General features: G+C 33.6%; 1 protein-coding gene across 3 annotated transcripts in view; it reads left to right on the top strand.

Annotated features, from left to right (window-relative positions):
• Positions 1-15,413, top strand: part of LOC136042001 (proton-coupled zinc antiporter SLC30A2-like) — a 55,576-nt gene extending 40,163 nt beyond the window's left edge. For all 3 annotated transcript variants that reach the window (XM_065726833.1, XM_065726834.1, XM_065726835.1), the window contains exon 10: positions 12,677-15,413. In XM_065726833.1, the coding sequence (XP_065582905.1) occupies positions 12,677-12,822 (146 nt within the window). In that variant the 3' untranslated portion in view covers positions 12,823-15,413. The remainder of the gene's footprint in view (positions 1-12,676) is intronic.
• Positions 15,414-24,591: the final 9,178 nt, after the last annotated feature.

Here is a 24,591-nt window from a genome sequence, read left to right as displayed (position 1 = left end):
AATTAATTCAGGATGATCAGTGCTTTTATTGTCTGATAATAATGAATGCATCTAAAATCAATAGCTTTTCGTAAAATTTTTAAATTTAGGCACCTAAAGGTAAAAGAGCTGCTAAAAAGCGTTGATGATTTTTCATGGGGCCGGCCAACTTATATTTTTAACTATATATTAACCATAACTGCGACATAATGCGACAAGCTTGAAAGCTTACCGTATTTGGTATTAATAAATAAATAAAAAATAAATAACTTTCCTAATAGTTTTTGTTCTATAGCTTTAATTAAGATCATGGAAAGGTTAAATGATCTAAAGCCGAACTGGCCAGTCATGACAAACAAACAAACAAAAAACAGAGAAATGAATATAAAGACGACAAACATGTCTATGACCAGTAAATGAAAACGAAGAAAAACAACCAAAATCAAACGAATATTTCGCCCGTAAGTAACTGTGTTTTGAGTTGCTTTTGTGGTTTGATGAAGGTAGCTTCAGATTGTAAATGTTAAGCAATTGTATATTATATATTTTAGGTTAGTCTATCTTAGTTTTATATATATTTTTTAGTTCTAGTTTTTTTTTCTACGCTGAAGACGCATTGCTAGATACGGGCGAAATATTCGTTTGATTTTTGTTGTTTTTCTTCGTTTTCATTTACTGGCCATAGACCCATTTGTCATCTTTATTTTCATTTCTCTCTTTTTTTATGAAAAGGTTTTTGGCTAAGTCGTTTAAAGATTTTGTAACTCTTTTCACTATGAAGTTTTTCAGTCTTTTGCTATGAAAAAAACTTATAGCCCTCCAGAAAAATTTTAAGCGGAAAATTGCAGCTAAATCTTTAAACAATTCGCCTAGATTTAACTCAGTTCAATCAATGTCATAGAAAATAACTTTTAATGCTATACATCGATGTCAAGATCTGATGTAATCAATGGTATTAATTAATGACTCTGTGAGGGTTCTGCCATCACAGTTTCATATTCAAATTCTTTGCAACAACTAATGACTGAAACACATATGAGTAGACAAGAATTTTTATTCCAGACTAGCTGTTGGTTCGGCGCTTCGCGCCCCCAATCCCCCCCGCGCGCGTAAGTCTTTACGCGCCATATTAGTTACGCGCCATTGTAGTTGTGTCCCTGTGTCCCACCTGTGAATATAGATAGATATGTATATATATATATATATATATATATATATATATATATATATATATATATATATATATATATACTAGCTGTTGGGGTGGCGCTTCGCGCCACCCCAACACCTAGTTGGTGGGGGCGCTTCGCGCCCCCCAAGCCCCCCCGCGCGCGTAAGTCGTTACGCGCCATAATAGTTACGCGCCATTGTAGTTGTGTCCCTATGTCCCACCTGTGAATATAGATATATATATATATATATATATATATATATATATATATATATATATATATATATATATATATATATATATATATATATATATATATATATATGGTTTTAACTACGTAAAACTTGCGAATATACAACATTCTTTGCTGTCCCATTGTCTTTGCATATAAATAGATTGTCAGGTTTACCGACTCTTGAACATGCAACATATAATGGTCCATGGGAAAACAATCTGTATTCAGATCTATACCTCATGATTCTAATGATTGCCCTTGAGCTTTGTTGATGGTGATTGCTAATCGACCATTCCCTGTCCCGGTGTCCCGGTCGTCATTTACATCCCCCTGTTTCCCCCGGTGTCCCCGTTGTAGTTGTGTCCCTGTGTCCCGGTCGTCATTTATATTCCCTGTGTCCCGGTCGTCATTTGTATCCCGGTGTCCCGGTCTGTATATACATTCGTTTTTTAGTTTTGTTTTTCTCCTTTATTTTTTTCCTTTTTTTTTCTTTTTTAGCTTATTTAGATTTTTAGATTTTTTAGTTTTTTTATTAGTTTTTAGTTTTTTTTTCTTTTTAGTTTTTTTGTCCCGGTCGTCATTTATATCCCCCTGTTTCCCCCGGTGTCCCCGTTGTAGTTGTGTCCCTGTGTCCCGGTCGTCATTTGTATCCCGGTGTACCGGTCTGTATATACATTCGTTTTTTAGTTTTGTTTTTCTCCTTTATTTTTTTCCTTTTTTTTTCTTTTTTAGTTTATTTAGATTTTTAGATTTTTTTATTAGTTTTTAGTTTTTTTTTCTTTTTAGTTTTTTTGTAGTTTTTACCTTCTTTTTAGTTTTGTTAATTTTTTTTTTTACTTATGTCCTGGTCGTCATTTATACTCCCTGTGTCCCGGTGCTTTGTTGATTGCTAATCGAACATTCCTTTTGTCCTGGTCGCTTTCTCTTTGAGTGTCGTCATTTATTTTTTTTATTTTTTAGTTCTTTTAGTTTTTACCTTTTTTAGTTTTTTTTAGTTTTTTAGATGAAAATTTTTTTTAGTTTTTTCCTTTTTTTCTTTTTAGTTTTTTATTGGTTTTTACCTTTATGTTAGCTTATTTTTCAGTTTTGTCCTTTTTTTTTAGTTTTTTTTTATTTTTTATTTTTTTTAGTTTTTTACCTTTTTTTAGTTTTTTTAGTTTTTTTAGTTTTTTTAGTTTTTTAGCTTTTTTACTTTTTTTATTAGTTTTTAGTTTTTTTGTAGTTTTTGCCTTTTTTTAGTTTTTTCAGTTTTTTTTTAGTTTTTTATTGGTTTTTACCTTTATTTTAGCTTATTTTTCAGTTTTTTCCTTTTTTTTTAGTTTTTTTTAGTTTTTAGTTTTTTTAGTTTTTTACCTTTTTTTAGTTTTTTTAGTTTTTTTAGTTTTTTAGCTTTTTTTTATTAGTTTTTAGTTTTTTTTTGTAGTTTTTGCCTTTTTTTAGTTTTTTTAGTTTTTTAGCTTTTTTATTAGTTTTTAGTTTTTTTTTGTAGTTTTTGCCTTTTTTTAGTTTTTTTAGTTTTTTAGCTTTTTTATTTTTTTTATTAGTTTTTAGTTTTTTTTGTAGTTTTTGCCTTTTTTTAGTTTTTTCAGTTTTGACGTCACCTGATCCAGTTTTTTCAGGTGACGTCACCTGATCCACGATCCACAGATCCACAGACAACTTATTTTTATATATATAGATAGTTTTTTTTTTTTACTTATGTCCTGGTCGTCATTTATACTCCCTGTGTCTCGGTGCTTTGTTGATTGCTAATCGAACATTCCTTTTGTCCTGGTCGCTTTCTCTTTGAGTTTCGTCATTTATTTTTTTCTTTTTTAGTTCTTTTAGTTTTTACCTTTTTTAGTTTTTTTTAGTTTTTTAGATGAAAATTTTTTTTAGTTTTTTCCTTTTTTTCTTTTTAGTTTTTTATTGGTTTTTACCTTTATTTTAGCTTATTTTTCAGTTTTTTCCTTTTTTTTAGTTTTTTTTTATTTTTTATTTTTTTTAGTTTTTTACCTTTTTTAGTTTTTTTAGTTTTTTTAGTTTTTTAGCTTTTTTACTTTTTTTATTAGTTTTTAGTTTTTTTTTGTAGTTTTTGCCTTTTTTTAGTTTTTTCAGTTTTTTTTTAGTTTTTTATTGGTTTTTACCTTTATTTTAGCTTATTTTTCAGTTTTTTCCTTTTTTTTAGTTTTTTTTAGTTTTTAGTTTTTTTAGTTTTTTACCTTTTTTTAGTTTTTTTAGTTTTTTTAGTTTTTTAGCTTTTTTATTTTTTTATTAGTTTTTAGTTTTTTTTGTAGTTTTTGCCTTTTTTTAGTTTTTTTAGTTTTTTAGCTTTTTTATTAGTTTTTAGTTTTTTTTGTAGTTTTTGCCTTTTTTTAGTTTTTTTAGTTTTTTAGCTTTTTTATTTTTTTATTAGTTTTTAGTTTTTTTTGTAGTTTTTGCCTTTTTTTAGTTTTTTCAGTTTTGACGTCACCTGATCCAGTTTTTTCAGGTGACGTCACCTGATCCACACATCCACAGACAGACAGACAACTTATTTTTATATATATAGACTAGCTGTTGGGGTGGCGCTTCGCGCCACCCCAACACCTAATTGGTGGGGGCGCTTCGCGCCCCCACCCCAAGCCCACCCGCGCGCGTAAGTCGTTACGCGCCATATTAGTTACGCGCCATTGTAGTTGTGTCCCTATGTCCCACCTGTGAATATAGATATATATATATATATATATATATATATATATATATATATATATATATATATATATATATATATATATATATATATATATATATATATATATATATATATATATATATATATATATATATGTTTTTAACTACGTAAAACTTGCGAATATACAACATTCTTTGCTGTCCCATTGTCTGTGCATATAAATAGATTTTCAGGTTTACCGACTCTTGAACATGCAACATATAGTGGTCCATGGGAAAACAATCCGTATTCAGATCTATACCTCATGATTCTAATGATTGCCCTTGAGCTTTGTTGATGGTGATTGCTAATCGACCATTCCCTGAGTCGCCATCGTCATTTATATATCCCCCTGTGCACCCCGGCGTCCCCTTTGTAGTTATGTCCCTGTGTCCCGGTCGTCATTTATATTCCCTGTTTCCCGGTCGTCATTTGTGTCCCGGTGTTCCAGTCTGTGATTTCTCTTTGAGTGTCCCAGGCGTCATTTATATTCCTTGTGTCCCGGTCGTCATTTATATCCCCCTGTGCCCCCCGGCGTCCCCATTGTAGTTGTGTCCCTGTGTCCCGGTCGTCATTTATATTCCCTGTGTCCCGGTCGTCATTTGTATCCCGGTGTCCCGGTCTGTATATACATTCGTTTTTTAGTTTTGTTTTTCTCCTTTATTTTTTTCCTTTTTTCTTTTTTTTCTTTTTTAGTTTATTTAGATTTTTAGATTTTTTAGTTTTTTTATTAGTTTTTAGTTTTTTTGAAGTTTTTACCATTTTTTTAGTTTTTTTAGTTTTTTTTTTTACTTATGTCCTGGTCGTCATTATATATATTTATTCATATTTTTTTAGTTTTCTTTTTCTCTTTTATTTTTCAGTTTTTTCCTTTTTTTTTAGTTTTTTTCTTTTTTAGTTTTTAGTTTTTTTTAGTTTTTTACCTTTTTTTAGTTTTTTTTTTTAGTTTTTTTAGTTTTTTAGCTTTTTTATTTTTTTATTAGTTTTTATTTTTTTTGTAGTTTTTGCCTTTTTTTATTTTTTTCAGTTTTTTTTTAGTTATTAGATTTTTACCTTTTTTTAGTTTTTTTTAGTTTTTCAGCTTTTTTAGTTTTTTTTTCTTTTTAGTTTTTTTTGTAGTTTTTACCTTTTTTAGTTTTTTTCTTCTTTTGTATTAGTGTGAAATAATTCAGACGTCATATGCGGACAAACATGACGTCACCTGATCCACAGATCCACACACAGACAACTTATTTTTATATATATAGATATATATTTAACTACGTAAAACTTGCGAATATACAACATTCTTCGCTGTCCTATTGTCTGTCCATATAAATAGATTGTCAGGTTTACCAACTCTTGAACATGCAACATAATAATTGTCCATGGGAAAACAATTCGTATTCATATCTATACCGCATTTTTCTAACGATTGCCCTTGAGCTTTGTTGATGGTGATTGCTAATCGAACATTCCCTGTGTCCCCGTCGTCATCTATATATCCCCCTGTGCCCCCGGCGTCCCCGTTGGAGTTGTATCCCTGTGTCCAGGTCGTCATTTATATTCCCTGTGTCCCGGTCATCATTTGTGTCCCGGTGTCCCAGTCTGTGATTTCTCTTTGAGTGTCCCGGGCGTCATTTATATTCCTTGTGTCCCGGTCGTCATTTATATCCCCCTGTGCCCCCGGCGTCCCCGTTGTAGTTGTGTCCCTGTGTCCCGGTCGTCATTTATATTCCCTGTGTCCCGGTTGTCATTTGTATCTACTTTAACCTATTGTCAAAATATTTCGAAATATTTATGCAATTTCCAGTTTTTACATTCTAGTTTGTTTTCTTTTATATATATAGAAGATATAATCTGGCGTAATGGACAGACAACTTATTTTTATATATATTGTCAAAATATATTGAAATATTTGTGCAATTCCCAGTTTGTTTAGTTTTTTCTTTTTTTTTAGTTTTTTAGCTTTTTTAGTTTTTTTTAGTGTTTTATCTTTTTTATTTTTTTATGTTTTTTCTTTTTGGGTTTTTTCTTTTTTTTATTTTTTCAATTTTTATTTTTTTTTTTAGTTTTTTCTTTTTAGTTTTTTTTTAGTTTTTTACCATTTTTCTTTTTTCGAATTACCTTAATCTAGTTTTTACCTTTTTTAGTTTTTTTTAGTTTTTTAGATGAAAATTTTTTTTAGTTTTTTCCTTTTTTTCTTTTTAGTTTTTTATTGGTTTTTACCTTTATTTTAGCTTATTTTTCAGTTTTTTCCTTTTTTTTAGTTTTTTTTTATTTTTTATTTTTTTTAGTTTTTTACCTTTTTTTAGTTTTTTTAGTTTTTTTAGTTTTTTAGCTTTTTTAGTTTTTTAGCTTTTTTACTTTTTTTATTAGTTTTTAGTTTTTTTTTGTAGTTTTTGCCTTTTTTTAGTTTTTTCAGTTTTTTTTTAGTTTTTTATTGGTTTTTACCTTTATTTTAGCTTATTTTTCAGTTTTTTCCTTTTTTTTAGTTTTTTTTAGTTTTTAGTTTTTTTAGTTTTTTACCTTTTTTTAGTTTTTTTAGTTTTTTTAGTTTTTTAGCTTTTTTATTTTTTTTATTAGTTTTTAGTTTTTTTTGTAGTTTTTTCCTTTTTTTTAGTTTTTTTAGTTTTTTCCTTTTTTTTAGTTTTTTTTTATTTTTTATTTTTTTTAGTTTTTTACCTTTTTTTAGTTTTTTTAGTTTTTTTAGTTTTTTAGCTTTTTTACTTTTTTTATTAGTTTTTAGTTTTTTTTTGTAGTTTTTGCCTTTTTTTAGTTTTTTCAGTTTTTTTTTAGTTTTTTATTGGTTTTTACCTTTATTTTAGCTTATTTTTCAGTTTTTTCCTTTTTTTTTAGTTTTTTTTAGTTTTTAGTTTTTTAGTTTTTTACCTTTTTTTATTTTTTTTAGTTTTTTTAGTTTTTTAGCTTTTTTATTTTTTTTATTAGTTTTTAGTTTTTTTTGTAGTTTTTGCCTTTTTTTAGTTTTTTTTAGTTTTTTAGCTTTTTTATTAGTTTTTAGTTTTTTTTGTAGTTTTTGCCTTTTTTTAGTTTTTTTTAGTTTTTTAGCTTTTTTATTTTTTTTATTAGTTTTTAGTTTTTTTTTGTAGTTTTTGCCTTTTTTTAGTTTTTTCAGTTTTGACGTCACCTGATCCAGTTTTTTCAGGTGACGTCACCTGATCCACACATCCACAGACAGACAGACAACTTATTTTTTATATATATATATATATATATATATATATATATATATATATATATATATATATATATATATATATATATATATATATATATATATATATATATATATATATATGTTTTTAACTACGTAAAACTTGCGAATATACAATATTCTTCGCTGTCCCGTTGTCTGTGCTTATAAATAGATTGTCAGGTTTATCGACTCTTGAACATGCAACATATAATTGTCCATGGGAAAACAATCCGTATTCAGATCTATACCGCATTTTTCTAATGATTGCCCTTGGGCTTTGTTGATGGTAATTTCTAATCGAATATTCCCTGTGTCCCCGTCGTCATTTATATATCCCCCATGTGCCCTTCCGGCGTCCCCGTTGTAGTTGTGTCCCTGTGTCCCGGTCGTCATTTGTGTCCCGGTGTCTCGGTCTGTAATTTCTCTTTGAGTGTCCCGGTCGTCATTTATATTCCCTGTGTTCTGCTTGTCATTTGCGTCCTGGTGTCCTGGTCTGACCATAACGATTGCCACTTCGTTGATAGTTGCGTATCAGTAGGCATCAATTCGATTGCTGTTTTGAACAGAAGCACTAAATTATTATTTATGTGGAAAAGATGTTGCAACTGGGAAATGATAGTCCTTTCAACTTCGTTTTTTTTTTATCATCGGTATCACTTTCAAGTTGTTTGGTTTGTTTTACCTTGACTTGTCTTATGTCACTATGATATACATATTGCCGAACCTTTGTTTTTTTTAACTAAAATCTGGTAGGCATTGATGACCTTATCCAAGTAAAAATCCCAAACCCAATCATCATCGCTATCATTTTCAGTTTTGATACGTTTTGAGTCTCGCTGTCCAGGTTGTTTCAGGTTGCTCTTGTGATTCCTTGACACGCTTTCTTTTGGTGATTTCTCTTTGAGACGCAAGCCTGTTTTCACGCTGTTGTTGTGATTCCTCGGCACGCTTTCTTTTCATACTTTCTCTATTAGCCGCAATCCTGTTTTGACCTTGTTGTTGTGATTCCTCGGCACGCTTTCTTTTCTTACTTTCTCTATTAGCCGCACGCATTTTGGCATTAGCTCTTTGAGCAGCTTCCTCGACTGTTTCTTCTTAATGACGTCATATACAGTCGACAAACATGACGTCAGTCGACAAACAAACATGACGTCAGTCGACAGTCGAGAAACATGACGTCAATACACAAACAACTTATTTTTATATATAGACTAGCTGTTGGGGTGGCGCTTCGCGCCACCCCAACACCTAGTTGGTGGGGCGCTTCGCGCCCCCCCAAGCCCCCCCACGCGCGTAAGTCGTTACGCGCCATATTAGTTACGCGCCATTGTAGCAGTGTCCCTGTGTCCCACCTGTGAATAGAGATAGATATAAATATATATTTTTAACTACGTAAAACATGCGAATATACAACATTCTTCGCTGTCCCATTGTCTGTGCATATAAATAGCATTTATATTCCCTGTGTCCCGGTCGTCATTTGTGTCCTGGTGTCCCAGTTTGTATTTCCTCTTTGAGTGTCCCGGTCGTCATTTATATTCCCTGTGTCTATTCAAACAATCCCTGTGTCTCAGTCGTCAATTATATATCCCACCTGTGCCCCCGGCGTCCTCGTTGTAGTTGTGTCCCTGCGTCCCGGTCGTCATTTATATTCCCGGTCGTGATTTGTGTCCGGGTGTCCCAGTCTGTAATTTTTCTTTGAGGTTCCTGGTCGTCATTTATATTCCCTCTGTGTCGGTCGTCATTTGTGTCCCGGTCTGTAATTTATCTTTGAGTGTTTTTTCTTTTTAGTTTTTTTTAGTTTTTTACATTTTTTCAGTTTTTTTTTCTTCTTTATTTTTCAGCGTCACTATGAAGTACATATCGCCGAACCTTCATTCATTTTACAATTAAACATTTTTCCGTGAACGCATGTCTTAAATACCATTAATGACGTCACCGTCAAAGCAAAAATGACGACAACTAATTTCATGACGTCAGCCGACACAGAAACATGACGTCACCTGATCCACAGACAGACAGACAACTTATTTTTATATATATAGATATATATAGAAGCGCCACCCCAACACCTAGTTGGTGAGGGCGCTTCGCCCCACCCCCCCAAGCCCCCCCCCCGCGCGTAAGTCGTTACGCGCCATTGTAGTTGTGTCCCTATGTCCCACCTGTGATATATATATATATATATATATATATATATATATATATATATATATATGTTTTTAACTACGTAAAACTTGCGAATATACAACATTCTTTGCTGTCCCATTGTCTGTGCATATAAATAGATTGTCAGGTTTACCGACTCTTGAACATGCAACATATAATGGTCCATGGGAAAACAATCCGTATTCAGATCTATACCTCATGATTCTAAGGATTGCCCTTGAGCTTTGTTGATGGTGATTGCTAATCGACCATTCCCTGAGTCGCCATCGTCATTTATATATCCCCCTGTGCACCCCGGCGTCCCCTTTGTAGTTATGTCCCTGTGTCCCGGTCGTCATTTATATTCCCTGTGTCCCGGTCATCATTTGTGTCCCGGTGTCCCAGTCTGTGATTTCTCTTTGAGTGTCCCGGGCGTCATTTATATTCCTTGTGTCCCGGTCGTCATTTATATCCCCCTGTGCCCCCGGCGTCCCCGTTGTAGTTGTGTCCCTGTGTCCCGGTCGTCATTTATATTCCCTGTGTCCCGGTTGTCATTTGTATCCCGGTGTCCCGGTCTGTATATACATTCGTTTTTTTAGTTTTGTTTTTCTCCTTTATTTTTTTCCTTTTTTATTTTTTTTCTTTTTTAGTTTATTTAGATTTTTAGATTTTTTAGTCTTTTTATTAGTTTTTAGTTGTTTTTTTTTTTTTAGTTTTTTTGTAGTTTTTACCTTCTTTTTAGTTTTTTTAGTTTTTTTTTACTTATGTCCTGGTCGTCATTTATACTCCCTGTGTCCCGGTGCTTTGTTGATTGCTAATCGAACATTCCTTTTGTCCCGGTCGCTTTCTCTTTGAGTGTCGTCATTTATTTAGATTGTCAGGTTTACCGACTCTTGAACATGCAACATATAATTGTCCATGGGAAAATTCCCTGTGTCCCGGTCGTCATTTATATTCCCAGTATCCCGGTCGTCATTTGTGTCCCAGTGTTCCAGTCTGTAATTTCTCTTTGAGCGTCCCGTTTGTCTTTGTTTGATGGTGAGCTTTGTTGCCCCTTGAGCTTTGTTGATGGTGATTGCTAATCGAACATTGCCTGTGTCCCCGTCGTCATTTATGTCCCCCCTGTGCCCCCGGCGTCACCGTTGTAGTTGTGTCCCTGCATCCCGGTCGTCATTTATATTCCCTGTGTCCCGGTCGTCATCCCGGTATACATTCGTTTTTGAATTGGTATATGATGAAATAAATTTTTAATTTTTTCCCTTTTTTTCCTTTTAGTTTTTTTTTATTGGTTTTGACCTTTTTATAAGTTTTTTAGTTTTTTTTCTTTTTTCTTTTTAGTTTTTTTCTTTTTATTTATATTTTTTTAGTTTTCTTTTTCTCCTTTATTTTTCAGTTTTTTTTCCTTTTTTTAGTTTTTTTTTCTTTTTTAGTTTTTTTAGATTTTACCTTTTTTAGTTTTTTTTAGTTTTTTAGATGAAAATTTTTTTAGTTTTTTTCCTTTTTTTCTTTTTAGTTTTTATTGGTTTTTACCTTTTTTTTTTAGCTTTTTCAGTTTTTTTTCGTTTTTTCTTTTTACTTTTTTTTTTAGTTTTTATCTTTTTTATTTTTTTTTATTTTTATTCTTAATTTTATTAGTTTTCTTTTTCTCTTCTATTTTTCAGTTTTTTCCTTTTTTTTAAGTTTTTTTTTAGTTTTTAGTTTTTTTAGTTTTTTAGTTTTTTTAGTTTTTTAGCTTTTTTTATTTTTTTATTAGTTTTTAGTTTTATTTGTAGTTTTTGCCTTTTTTTAGTTTTTTCAGTTTTTTTTTTAGTTTTTAGTTTTTTACCTTTTTTAGCCTAACCAGGATTTGAACCTGGGACCTTCATTCTCCGTTCTGACACCCTCTCTCATCGAGTGACTACTCCAGCATGTTCATTTTGGTGTTTTAAATGGTATATTATTAACCAAATTAATGTGTTTTACAATATACTAAGCATCGTCATAGCAAAAATGACGACAACTAATTTCATGACGTCAGCCGACACAGAAACATGACGTCACCTGATCCACAGATCCACAGACAGACAACTTATTTTTATATATATAGATATATATAGATTGTATAAAGATTTAAGCATACAATGAATCCACGGTATTAATTCCCCAAAGGCACCTAGACCCGTAAATGAAGGGGAAGACATACGATTCATTTAAGTACTAAAACAAAAAGAAAAAAAATATTGTACAGATTATATCGTCATTCACAAAAAGAATAAATTAATAGAAAAAAAAGTCAAATAGCCTAGATTTTAAAAATCCCATCAATCCTTCACGAAAAAGTGAAAAGACAAAAGGTAAGAAAATAATATAGAGAAGCCAAAAAGGTTTAACAATTTTTTTCATTATTTAGAAAGCCTAAGTTTAATTTTTTTAATTATTTTTTTTAACTATTTTTTTAAGGTACCGCTAAAGTCAGCGGTACCTTTGAGCTGTTTTTGGCATCTTACTGCACACATTACGACTCTACGCTATACGGTTAAAACTTGGCCTTATGGTGGGAGTAAAAGGAATTTGAATGCGATTTTAGTTACAAAGCTTATCATCATGGTCTGCGAACCAGGTTAGCAGATGTCTAGGTAACAAGTTTTTCCAAAAATAATTAATTTAAGTGCCATTTGAAAATATTTATAGATGGGAAATTTTTTAGTGGCTGCATCCAAAAATGTTATTACGCGTGTATGCTATGGTTATTGCAGAAATAGGAGACACTGGCCCAATTCATAACCATTAAAAAAGAATTTAGAAGTTTCATCATAGTTTGGTTATGAAACGCCCTCCGACATTTTCTTTGTTAGTGTTTAGCTTTAGTATTTTTCTTGTATGCTTTTTTTTTTCATTACTTCGCTTTTGATTTTGTATCTTTGAAGTGGGGAATAAAGCAGGTTCATTCATTCATTTTTATTAAAAAGATAAAATGAATTAAAACATGAAAATAGAAGCAAAATTTTTACCCTTAAGCGCTTTAAGTAAGAAGCAATGTCCTTGAATTACAGTTTGTCCGCTTATAGTATGTTGGAGTCTTTAGAGTTGCTGATATTTTCATTGTCATTACGAAGATAAGAAGACTTTAATTTTATTATAATGTACCTTTGGTGGCCGCTATACTCCTTCCCCTCCTCTTTTTCTCCTTGGATTCTGGAACTCTAGATACTCTGATTTGGCATATTTTTTTTGTATTTGTTTTCTTACTTACTTTGTTTTCTTTCTTATTTCCAGATCCGGATGCAAGTTCTCAGGATATTCTAAGTGAAGCAACACGGCTTGTTCGGTCCAAATTCGACTTCTTTGAAATGGCTCTGCAAATTGAGCACTTTCGTCCGCATATGGACAATTGCCAACAGTGTCGTAATCCTCTTGTTTGAATCTATACCACTGTTTTGTTAGGCTGTGAGAGACAGCAACGATCTGTTATGCTCAGCTAAATCGTCTGTTGTCGTTTTAGGCTTCCGATTTTATTTTCTTTTTTTGCCTATATTTGGGCTTACTAATAGTGTCATAATTCTCTCATTAGAATTTTGTTTGTTTGTGGTTTTTGCAAGTAGAAAGTTTTTTTGTTGATCTCTAGAATGTTGATGAATCTAACGGATTGTACAAATAATGTTTCGCAGTTTAAGCTATTGATGTTATGATTGGCTATATTTTGGAACGAGCTGTATTTTGTACACGCACAAGGGTTGAAGTGCCTTGCTATTTTCTCTAAATTTTTTACTGTTGGTAAATGCTCTAAATTTTTCTGTGGGTCTTGAACACAACCTTCCAGATTAAAGTACCTGTGATTCTTGAAAAGCACTAAGACTTAGAAAAACGAGTTGTTTTCTTTTCAAATTATGGGCCTTTCCCAGCATTTCTCGCTGTGTGTATGGTCATTGTTTCCAATTCTGAAATTCACTTTCCAAGCCGGTTTTCGGAACTATTTTCTCCTCGAAGAGATCTGCTCGAAAAGTGAAGAATTTAGTATTTTTCTTTCTTTTGAGAAAGAGAAATGAATCGCGATTTTTCATACCTAGTTTATTTCTACTTGCTGCGTGACCTTAATCCATTACAACAGGAAAATTTTGTTATTATGTTTATATTTTCTTCGCGAACAGATCAGTAGATACACCAGAACCTGGTTGCTTGTTGCTTCAAAAAGTAACATTAAAAGCTGTTGTACTGAACTCCCTGACTGCTGATCTATCGAAAATTAATTCAGCGATAAATTTAAAGAATAAAAGGAAAGTCGTCATTATATGCCCCCACTTTCCTTTATGGTCAGAAAGGCATAAAAGAAGAAGAAACAGAATAAAAAAAGAGACAGAAGGAAAAATGCACAAACTAAAGAAAAAACTGACGAAAAGGTAATCAAAAATTTCAAAAAAACCGAAAAGAATACCTTTTTAGTGTACCCTTGGTGGAAGAAAAAAAAGAAAGAAAACGAAAAAAAGAAACATAAAACAAAGAATACACACATATACTGAAAAAATTTAACAGGTAATCAAATATAATTAGATTAACCTTCTTCATAAGTTGAATAGTGTGCTCAGAAGGTAATATTAATAGCTCCCTTTAAATGGTTTAATGCTTATATTATTGTGCCATACAGGAAACAAATATTTAAAGTAAAGCTGGACAGCTCAGGAATATCACATTCAATTCTTTTATTTCCTAGAAATTTAAGGGAAAATTCGAATTAGAAAATATGAATATAGACGTTTTAATTTTGTAGATGTTTTTCTGTATACCTTGTCTTTTCCTTTTCTTGTTATCTAAAAAAAAACTAATGCTGTATTTAAATGATCAGTTTTTAGCTCATTAGAATGCATAACTGAATCCCATTTTTGCTTTGATCCTTTTTTTTTCTTACTATTATTTGCCTTTAAAATTTTTTTCTCGAATACCTTTTTCCCTTTTTTTTGCTAGGTTTTAAGCTTCAGAGAAAAAATACCTAAGACACCTAAGCACCTTAGGTGTAACCTAAAGTAACCTAAGGTGCTTAGGTTACCTAAGCACCTAAGTTCCGCAGAGTGGGCCGAACCACGGTGAAGGTATTTACGGTCCAAAAACTTGCACTGATGACATTTTAGTCAATAAGTAATCGTAAGCAAATAAGTAAAGTAATAAGTAAAGTAAATTTAATACGTAAAGCAAATAACTTCGAAGACCACACTGCCTTTCCATGACGAAAGTAAAACAGTTCAAAACAGGGATGAAACCTTTTAATCAACAGTGAACAAATATAAAATTTTTAACTTGATATTTCGAACACATATACAAAAAGTAAAACCTTTTACTGCTGATGATGAACGCTGTATATGTGTTCGAAATATCCAGTTAATTTTTGTATCTGTTCACTGTCAATAAAAAGGTTTCATCCCTATTTTGAACTGTTTTACTTACGTAAAGCAAAGTTAATGCGTAAGTAATAAGTAAGGTAAATAATTAATCGTAAATCAATAAGTAATCGTAAAAGATTGAGGAAGGAAACGTTTCTGGAAGTTCAAATACTGAAAATTCTTTTTGCTTTCTTATCTTTAACAAAAGGCTTCAAAGATTTATGTACTAGGATGTTGCTTCCTTTTACTAAAGCAGGCGGACGAATTATTTTGTTTCTATCACTGTTAAAGCTGTTGGATAAGGTTTGAAGTTAATAGGCTATATGTAAAACGAAATTCTTATTGGCTGTTATTATTTTTTCCGCGTCAAAGGCTCTAAAGCATTGTTCACAACATTTCCTTATGCGCTGTCTGATCCACAATGCGGATGAGGACCTCCTCTGAGTCCCTCAGATCAGATCGATTTTTCGTTCCCCTCAGATCAGAAACGGTGTTAGTATCTCATTTTGTTCAACTATGTTGATAGAGTATAGGCTGTGAAAAAATCATATTCTAGGCTTGTTTTCGCTATTGTAGTTTGCGTGTTTTGCATTTTGTTGTTTCGCAATGAGTTTGTTTCGCAATAAAATTGTTTTGCAATAGCTATGTTGCATGTTTCCAAGAAATCTTATTGGGCTATAGCAGTTTTGGACGACATTTATAAAGCGAAGAGAGTTTTCCATAAAGTGGATGCCGCAAGGTTTTTAACAGCTTTGACGAACATTTCGGTTTGCTTTATTTCTAGAGATATACTTTCGAAAAGAGTTTGAACTCCTCATGCAAGCAGGAGGGTTCATTAAAAAGTATACATTTTCTTCTTTCTGATAATCTTATGCATTTTTGATCCCTGACAATTGAGACAAAATAAATAAGTAATTATTTAGCTTCAAAATTTTAGTATTATTCTCTATTGAAAGCTAAGCCTTCTTTCTATTGTCTGCTTTTAATGCTGGTTTTTTTTCCAAGCACCAAATAGTGCCGGAGTCCCAAAACATTTACGAAAGGATTTCAAAATCAGTTGAAATTAGTATGTACTCAGACGAATAATACACCTTCAGACTTTTTTCAAGGCTATTTAGAAAACTAACCATATTAGAGGTCATATCTCTAATACAATTCAATCCTTTCTATAATTCTCAAAGTTTGCTCTACTACCACTACTAACCGCAACGCTAAGCCGCCTACAGCTACGCACGCTTCTCCTCCATCTTAGTCTATTCAAAGCCTCCCTCTTTACACCCTCCCAAGGAGTTTCCATTTCCATTGATCCTTTCTTAACAACATCCTCCAAACCCTAGCCGTGGACGACCTGCTTTCCATTTAGCCCTAGGCGGTTCATCCAGAAGACAATATTTGATAATCTCTCATCCTTCCTCCACAGAACGTGCCCTGACCATCTCAGTCTTTCCCTCATTATACTCCTAGAGCGCGGGATTAAAGCACACTTTTCGCACAGCTTGCTGTTTGAAATATGGTCAGTCAGTCGGGTACCCAAATCAGTCCGTAAGCAATTTCTCTAGAAAACATCTAGTAATTCTTCCTTTATTTTTCGGAAGGACCATACTTCATAACTATATTTGATCTTTGTAATCACTGTGGCTTCCAATATTCTAATCTTGTTTTGCTGACTTATCTCCCTATTTTTCCCAACTTTTTTCAATTGTGAAAAAACACCCTGAGCCATGGCTAATCTACTTAAAACATTTTCAAGGCACCCACCGTCTTTACTGATAATACTGACAAGATAAGTGAAACTATCCATTTGATTGATCTTTTCGTTACCCAGCGTGACCTTTTCATCTTCATTTATTTCTAGCCTAAGCGATTTAGTCTTCTTAACGTTAATTTTCAAACCTATTCTAGCACCCTTAACTTACAATTAAATAAAAAAAAACTAATTTTTTTAGCTGAAAGTAAGGAGCGACATTAAAACTTAAAACGAACAGAAATTAATCCGTATATGAAATGAGTTGTCCCCTCCGCAATCCCTCGCTCTTTACGCTAAAGCTTTTAATTGTTTTAAAAAGTAGAATTGTGGCAAAGAGTCAAACTTTAGCGTAAAGATCGAGGGATTGCTGAGGGGACAACTCATTTCATATACGGATTAATTTCTGTTCATTTTAAGTTTTAATGTCGCTCCTTACTTTCAGCTAAAAAAATTAGTTTTTTTTATATTTAATTTCTGAACGTTTTTGAATTAATGCATGTTTGGTTTTGGCTCTCCGTACATAAATTATTAAAATGAAATTTGTATATTAATTCTTTTTTTGACTAAATGGCTTTCTCTTAGTTTTGATCAGACGATATTGAGAAATAAAGGGTGGAGAAGGAGGCCTAGTTGCCCTCCAATTTTTCGGTTACTTAAAAAGGCAACTAGAACTTTAATTTTTAACGAACGTTTTTATTAGTAAAAAATATACGTAACTTAAGAATTAACTTACGTAACAAACTTTCATAACCTTATATTTTTATTATGTATACGAGGGGGTTTGTACCCTCGTTAATACCTCGCTCTTTACACTAAATCCTAAGTTTTGTCCCAATTCTTTAAGAATGACCCCTGAATCAGAAATGCCGTAGAATAAATATTTGAAATTACTAAAAATACTTTAGCATAAAGAGCAAGGTATTTATCTCCTCCTAAATACCTCGCTCTTTATGCTAAAGTATTTTTAGAACCCCTCATATGCGTAATAATCTCTGTTCGTTTTAAGTTTCAATGCTACTTCTTCCTTTCATTTGAAAAAAACGTTTTCATGTTTATTTTTCATTGTTTTCTTATAGTAATGCTAGAGAATCCTGCGCCCTTGTCATTGAATTTTTCTTCCCCCATGACATATTCCTCCAAGGAAAGATCCTCCAACATAGCCCCCTCTCCTCAGCCCCACCCCCAAACAAAATAAAATCCCCCCTGAAAACGTCTGTACACTTCCCAATAACCATTACTATATGGAAACACTGGTCAAAGTTTGTAACTTGCAGCCCCTCCCCCAGGGATTGTGGGGGAGTAAGTCATCCCCAAAGATATAGTTATTATGGTTTTCGACTATGCTGAACAAAATGGCTATGTCAAAATTTTGATCCGTTGACTTTGGGAAAAAATGAGCGTGGGAGGGGGCCTAGATGGCCTCCAATTTTTTTGGTCACTTAAAAAGGGCACTAGAACTTTTCATTTCCGTTAGAATGAGCCCTCTTGCGACATTCTAGGATCACTTGGTCAATACGATGACCACTGGGAAAAAAAAAAAAAAAAACAAATAAACACGCACCCGTGATTTGTCTTCTGGCAAAAAATACAAAATTCCACATTTTTGTAGATAGGAGCTTGAAACTTCTACAGTAGGGTTCTCTGATACGCTGAAACTGATGGTGTCATTTTCGTTAAGACCCTACGACTTTTAGGGGGTGTTTCTCCCTATTTTCTTAAATAAGGCAAATTTTCTCAGGCTCGTAACTTTTGATGGGTAAGACTAAACTTGATGAAACTTATATATTTAAAATCAGCATTAAAATGCGATTCTTTTGATGTAGCTATTGATATCAAAATTCAATTCTTTAGAGTTTTGGTTACTATTGAGCCGGGTCGCTCCTTACTACAGTTCGTGACCACGAACTGTTTGAAACCTATGGCAGTCTCACTCATTTTGCTCACACTTTTATCTAAAGTATTTAAATCACCAGCATAATCTAAGTCCAGCAGAGGTTTTCCTCTCCATTTGATTCCGTGATCTCCAATTGCCTTTCCTGTACTTCTGAAGACAAAATCCATCAACATGATCCATATAAGGGGGGATAGAACACAACCTTGCTTAACTCCTGCTTTAATACGAAATTAGCTGGTAACCTCATTTCCTACCTTAACCGCAACGACGATATTCTCGCACATAGCACTAATCGCTTTAGTGTATTTGTCTGGCATACCATATAACGATAAGACCTTTGTTAACGCTCTTCTATCAACAGAATCGAAAGCTTGCTCATAATCGATAAAACTGAGGACCAAAGGTGTTTGACAAAAAAGGGACTTCTCAATTATTAACCTAAGAGTGAAAATTTGGTCGACACATCCTCTACCTTTTCTAAAACCGCACTGTTCTTCTCTTAACACTTTGTCTGTAGCGTCTCTGAGTCTAACAAGTGATTAGTCACTCTTATCACCTTTATTGTGCAGTGGTTTAATTAAGGTTTTCATAAAATCGCTAGGTACTTCCCCTTTTTCAAAATTTTTATTCATCATCTTCAGTAACTTATTTCTAATCTTAGAGCCGCCATATTTAACAAACTCATTTACCACAATTTCAGCACCTGGAGCCTTATTATTTATTAATCCTTTTAGTACTGTCGCTAATTCTTCCTCACAAAACAAATCTTCCTTCATATCCAAGGTATCACAAACTTTTTCATTTTCCTCTATATCTTTTCTGCAACTCTATCTATGTTTAGCATATTCTCAAAATATTCTGCCCATCTCTCTTTAACTTTTTCCTTATCACTAATGGTGGCCCCGTTCCTATCTTTAACTGGGACAAGTCCAGGTTGACTACTACTCTCTCTCACTTTATTAACATGCCACTACAATATTTTACCATTATGCCGTCTAGCTGCATCTTCCAAATCCTCGGCAATTTTATCCACTTCACAACTCCAATGTTCATATTTTAATACTTTCTCCAATTCCTTTACATTCCTTTTGTTTTCATATGATCTATCGCTCAGATAATTCTTGTACAAGCCCCTTCTCCTCTGTATTAAACATAACGTTTTTCCACTAGTATTCCTACCTGCGGTCCAAAGCTTGCCTTTCTTGTGCTCCTTAAGACAAAGCCCATCAAAATGATCCATATAAATGGGAATAGAACAAAACCCTGCTCAACTCCTGAATTAATACGAAACCAGCTACTTACCTCATTTCCTAACTTAAACGCAGCAGTTTCATTCGCATATACAGTACAATTCACTTTAATGTATTTGTTTGGTATACTATACAAGGATAAGTTCTGGTTACATGACTCAAGCACTTCTCAATTATTAAACTAAGAGTGAAAACTTCGTTGAAATGCCTTCTCTCCTTCTTAAAACCACACTTTTCTTCTCTCAAAACTTGGTCTAGAAAATCTCTAGTCTAGAAGTCCAGAAAAATTTTCCATCTATATTTGATTCCGCGGTCTCCCATTGCCTTTAATGTGCTCCTTAAAACAAAGTCTGTCAAACTGATCCATGTAAAGGGGGTAGAACATAACCTTGCTTAACTCCTGATTTAATACGAAACCAGCTGCTAACTTCATTTTTTATCTTAACCGCAGCAGTATTATTCTTGTACATAGCACTAATCACTTTAATGTATTTATCTGGTATGCCATATAAGGATAAGACCTTTGCTGAAACTTTTCCATCAATAAAATCGAACGTTTGCTCATAATTTAGGTGTTTGACAACTAGGGTTTTTTTCAATTATTAACCTAAGAGTGAAAATTTGGTCGACACATCCTCTACCTTTTTTGAAACCGCATTATCCTTCTTTTAAAACTTTATCTACAGCATCTCGCAGTCTAAAAAGTATCTTATTACTAAGTAATCTGCTGCCTATAGTTAGCAAGCTAATGTATCTATAAATACCACACTCACTATTATTACCTTTATTATACAGGACTTTATTTAGGGTCTTCCTAAAATCGCTAGGTGAAATGAGAATGTACTACATGAAAAAAGAGAAGATGCATATACTATTTAGCCTCAGCACCATCCCTTCTGCTGCGGGACACAACCTGATACTAGACATTATATGGGAGGCTGGCATCACCCTAATGGACAAGGTCTATTGTATAGCAGCAAAGAACCAATGATTAAAATAACAGCATAAGTTGTTGCGTTTAGCAGATGACTGATGTTTGCTAAAGTAAGCTGTATTTGTATATTCTCAAAAAGACAAGTTGTAAGCATCCCGAATGGAACACTTTATATTATTAGGTGCTTAGTTGAATTGTGGAGCAGGTTGAGCAAAGGCCAGTTCTGTAATTACTAATCTCTTAGAGGCCCTAACTTTGCCAATGAAACACTGCTTATACATAGCACATCAATCCCAAATATTCATTTAAATAAAGGCACTGAAGATGAGAATTTCATTCCTGATGACTTGTTTGATTCTTATAATGTCTTCAGTATCTTATTAAAAGGTCAAGTTGGAAGTATCTGCAGTAAACAAGCAATTTGTCCCCGAGTTCTGGAAGAATAAAAAGTAGTCGTTCTTTTAGTTTACTAGGTTATGACCTTAAAAGGCTTATGGTTCCCCCTTCCTCAGTTCCATTCAAATCTGATCAAAGTTTCTGGGCTATGCCTGATGAAACAACCGTTTCTTATGGACGCTTATCTCCGAAATGAGCACCTTTCCTTTAAGTCATAAAAAAAAATCCACGAAGGCGTGTAGTCTGCTGAAAACACATGTGGGATTGATTTGTTTGGATTTCGGTAAAGCCCTTAAGCACAAGTGATCTTAATATTAGCATTAATGAATCTTCAGTGAAAAATATATGACTCAGTGTTTTGCAACACATTACTTTATACTCAAGTTCCATAATTTTCTCTTACGTTTATCTTAGGCAGCGCAATAGGGCTCCCTAAGTAAAGAGCGATGTGGCCACAATGTATTATTTTTTTTTGTTTATTGGTTTTAGATCACGCCCATCATTTCCCCAAACCCATCCAATCAAAATTTTGATATAGCCATTTTTTCAGCGTCCAGAAAGTTAGAAAATTATGCCTACGAGAATCTACCCCACCACCTAAACCCTCAGGGCAAGGGTTGTAAGTTATGCCCTGGGGGCATTTAAGGTTTATATGGAAAGGGTGATCGTATAAAACTTGGAGGGGGTTCATTGGATTTGAAATCAGAAATTCTACTATCCTTTTTAAGATTCAAAATGATTGGAGGGTGATACCCACCCTCACCTCGTATCTTTTCGAAATGCATCTAATTTAAATTTTGAGATGACCATTTGTTGTCGTAGAAACTTTTATAAAGGCTTATTCGATTGGAAATTGAAGGGGCTCTCTTAATAGGCAAAAGTGATTAGAGGGCAACTAAGCCCCCTCCCACGTCCACCATTTCTCCAAACACATACAATCGTAATTTGAGACAGCCATTTCGGTCAAAATACTTGAAAAGTCTGGTAATTATGTCTTAGAGGATCACAACCCAGCCCCTCCCCCACAGCCCTTAGTGCAAGGGTTGTAAGCTATGCCCTGGGGGCATTTAAGTTTATATAGAAAAGGTGGTCGTATAAACTTTGGAGGAGGTTTATTGGATTGGAAATCAGAAATTCTAGTGTCCTTTTTAAGATACAGAGTGATTGGAAGAGGGATACCTCACACCCTCGTATCTTCCCAAATTAAATCTAATAGAAATTTTTAGATGACCATTTGTTGTCGAAGAAATTTCTAAAAAGGCGCATTCGATTGAAAATTAAAGGGGTCAGTGACTCTTTTAATTGTCAAGAGTGATTAGTGGGCAACTAACCCCCATCCCGCGTCCACCATTTCCCCAAATATATACAATCATAATTTTGAGACGACCATTTTGTTCAACATAGTTGAAAACTCCGGAAATGTCTTTGAGGATGAGTCCCCCCTCCAGACAGCCCTCAGGGTAAGGGTTGTAAGCTATGCCCTGGGAGCATTTAAGGTTTTATATAGGAAGGGTTGTTGCATAAACCTTGGAGGAGTTTCATTGGATTGGAAATCAGAAGTTCTAGTGCCCTTTTTAAGATACAGAGTGATTGGAGGGTGGAAACCTCCCCACCGTCGTATCTTCCCAAAATACACCTAATAGAAATTTTAATATGACTATCTGTTGTCGTAGAAACTTCTAAAAAGGGTCATCTGATAGGACATAGAAGGGGCTAATGCCTCTTAGTAGTCGAAAGTGACTAGAGGGCAACTACCCTCCTCCCCCCATATCCACCATTTCCCCATACACTTACAATCATAATTTTGAGATAGTCATACTTTTCAACATACTTGAAAAGTCTCGAAACTACGTCTTTGAGGATCACATCCCCCCAAAGCCCTCATCAGGGCAAGGGTTGTAAGTTATGCCCTGGGGGCATTTAAGATTTATATAGAAAGTGTGATTGTATACACTTCGAAGGGGGCTCATTGATTTGGTAATCATAATTTTGTTGTGGCTTCCTTAAGATTCAGAGTTATCAGAGGGTGGATACCCCCCACTTCGTATTTCCCGGCAATGCATCTGATAAAAATTTTGAGATGGCCATATGTTGTAAAAAAAAACCTTCTAAATAGGTGCATTCAATTTGAAATTGAAGGGGCTAGTGCCTCTTTTAGTAGTTGAAAATGATTAGAGGGCAACTAACCCCCCTCCCACGCCCACTATTTTCCCAAACACATACAATCATAATTTTGAAATGGCCATTTTTTCAACGTAGTTGAAAGGTCTGGAAATTATGTATTTGAGGATCACACCTCACCCTCCCCCAGCCCTCAAGGAAAGGGTTGTAAGTTATGCCCTGAGGGCATTTAAGGTCTATACAGAAATTGTGATCATATAAAATTCGGAGGGGCTCATTGGATCAGTAATCAATATTCTAGTGGCTTTTTCAAGATTCAGAATGGTTGGAGGGTGGATATTCCCTCTAGCTTGCATCTCCCAAAAATGCATCTAATAAAAATTTTTGAGATGACTATTTATTGTCGTAGAAACGTCTAAACGCCTCATTTAATTGGAAATTTAAGGGGCTAGTGCCCCTTTTAATATTTGAAAGGGATTAAAGGGCAGCAAACCCCCTCAACATTTTCCCAAACACGTCCAATAAAATTGTGAGATAGTCATTCTATTCGGTGTAGTTAAAAGGTCTGAAAACCTTTGTCTTTAAGGATGGAATCCCCCGTCCCCATAGAACTCATGGGAAGGCCTGTAAGCTATGTCTCTGGGGCATATAAAGTTTTTTATATAAAGGGTGGTCGTAGAAATTTGGAGGGGGCTCATTAGATTGATAATAAGAAGTTCTAGTATCATTTTTAAGATTCAAAGTGAACGGAGGGCGGATACCCTTCCCCTTACCTCATATTTTTCAGAAATGCATCTGATAGAAATTTGTTGGCCACTTGTTGCTGTAGAAACTTCAAAAAGGCTCATTCGTTTAGAAATTGGAACGACCTCTTTTAATAGTCAAGTTGATTGGAGGGCAACCAGCCCCCCAACACACTAATCAATTCCCAAAACATCTAATCAAAATTATGTGATAGCCATTTTGTTCAGCGTAGTTAAAAGGTATAAAAATTATGTCTTTGAGGATGACAAGCCCCCACAGCTCTCAACGCAGGGGTTGTAAGTTATGCCCCGAGGGCGTATTCAGGTTAGACTTCCAGAAAATGATGAGGGGAGTGTTGAATTAAATCAAAACACGTTATGTGTACTCAGATTGTCAAAAGGGTGCAACACAGGAATAACTGAGTATATTAATTTGGGAGACTCAGGAAATAATAAGAGAGATGATTAAAAAGGCAATATTTATATGCTATAAATACTACCACAACTACCACCACTACTACTACCACATTACTCCATCTAATGTATTAAGGAGAAATTTGAACTAAATCAAAAGACGCTATGTGTATGCACATGCAATATGTGCTTAATACTGCTAATACTACTGTTATTGCTATATTTACTATTACCACTTCTATTGCAACTACTTGTAGGGCTAAGAGCATTGAGATTAAAATTTAAGAAGTATATGAATATACAGGTTATTGAAAGGACAT

The sequence above is a fragment of the Artemia franciscana genome, unplaced genomic scaffold (genome assembly GCF_032884065.1).
Source record: "Artemia franciscana unplaced genomic scaffold, ASM3288406v1 PGA_scaffold_55, whole genome shotgun sequence".
NCBI classification, from domain to species: Eukaryota; Metazoa; Arthropoda; class Branchiopoda; order Anostraca; family Artemiidae; genus Artemia; species Artemia franciscana.
This window is presented reverse-complemented; position numbering and strand designations above follow the sequence as displayed.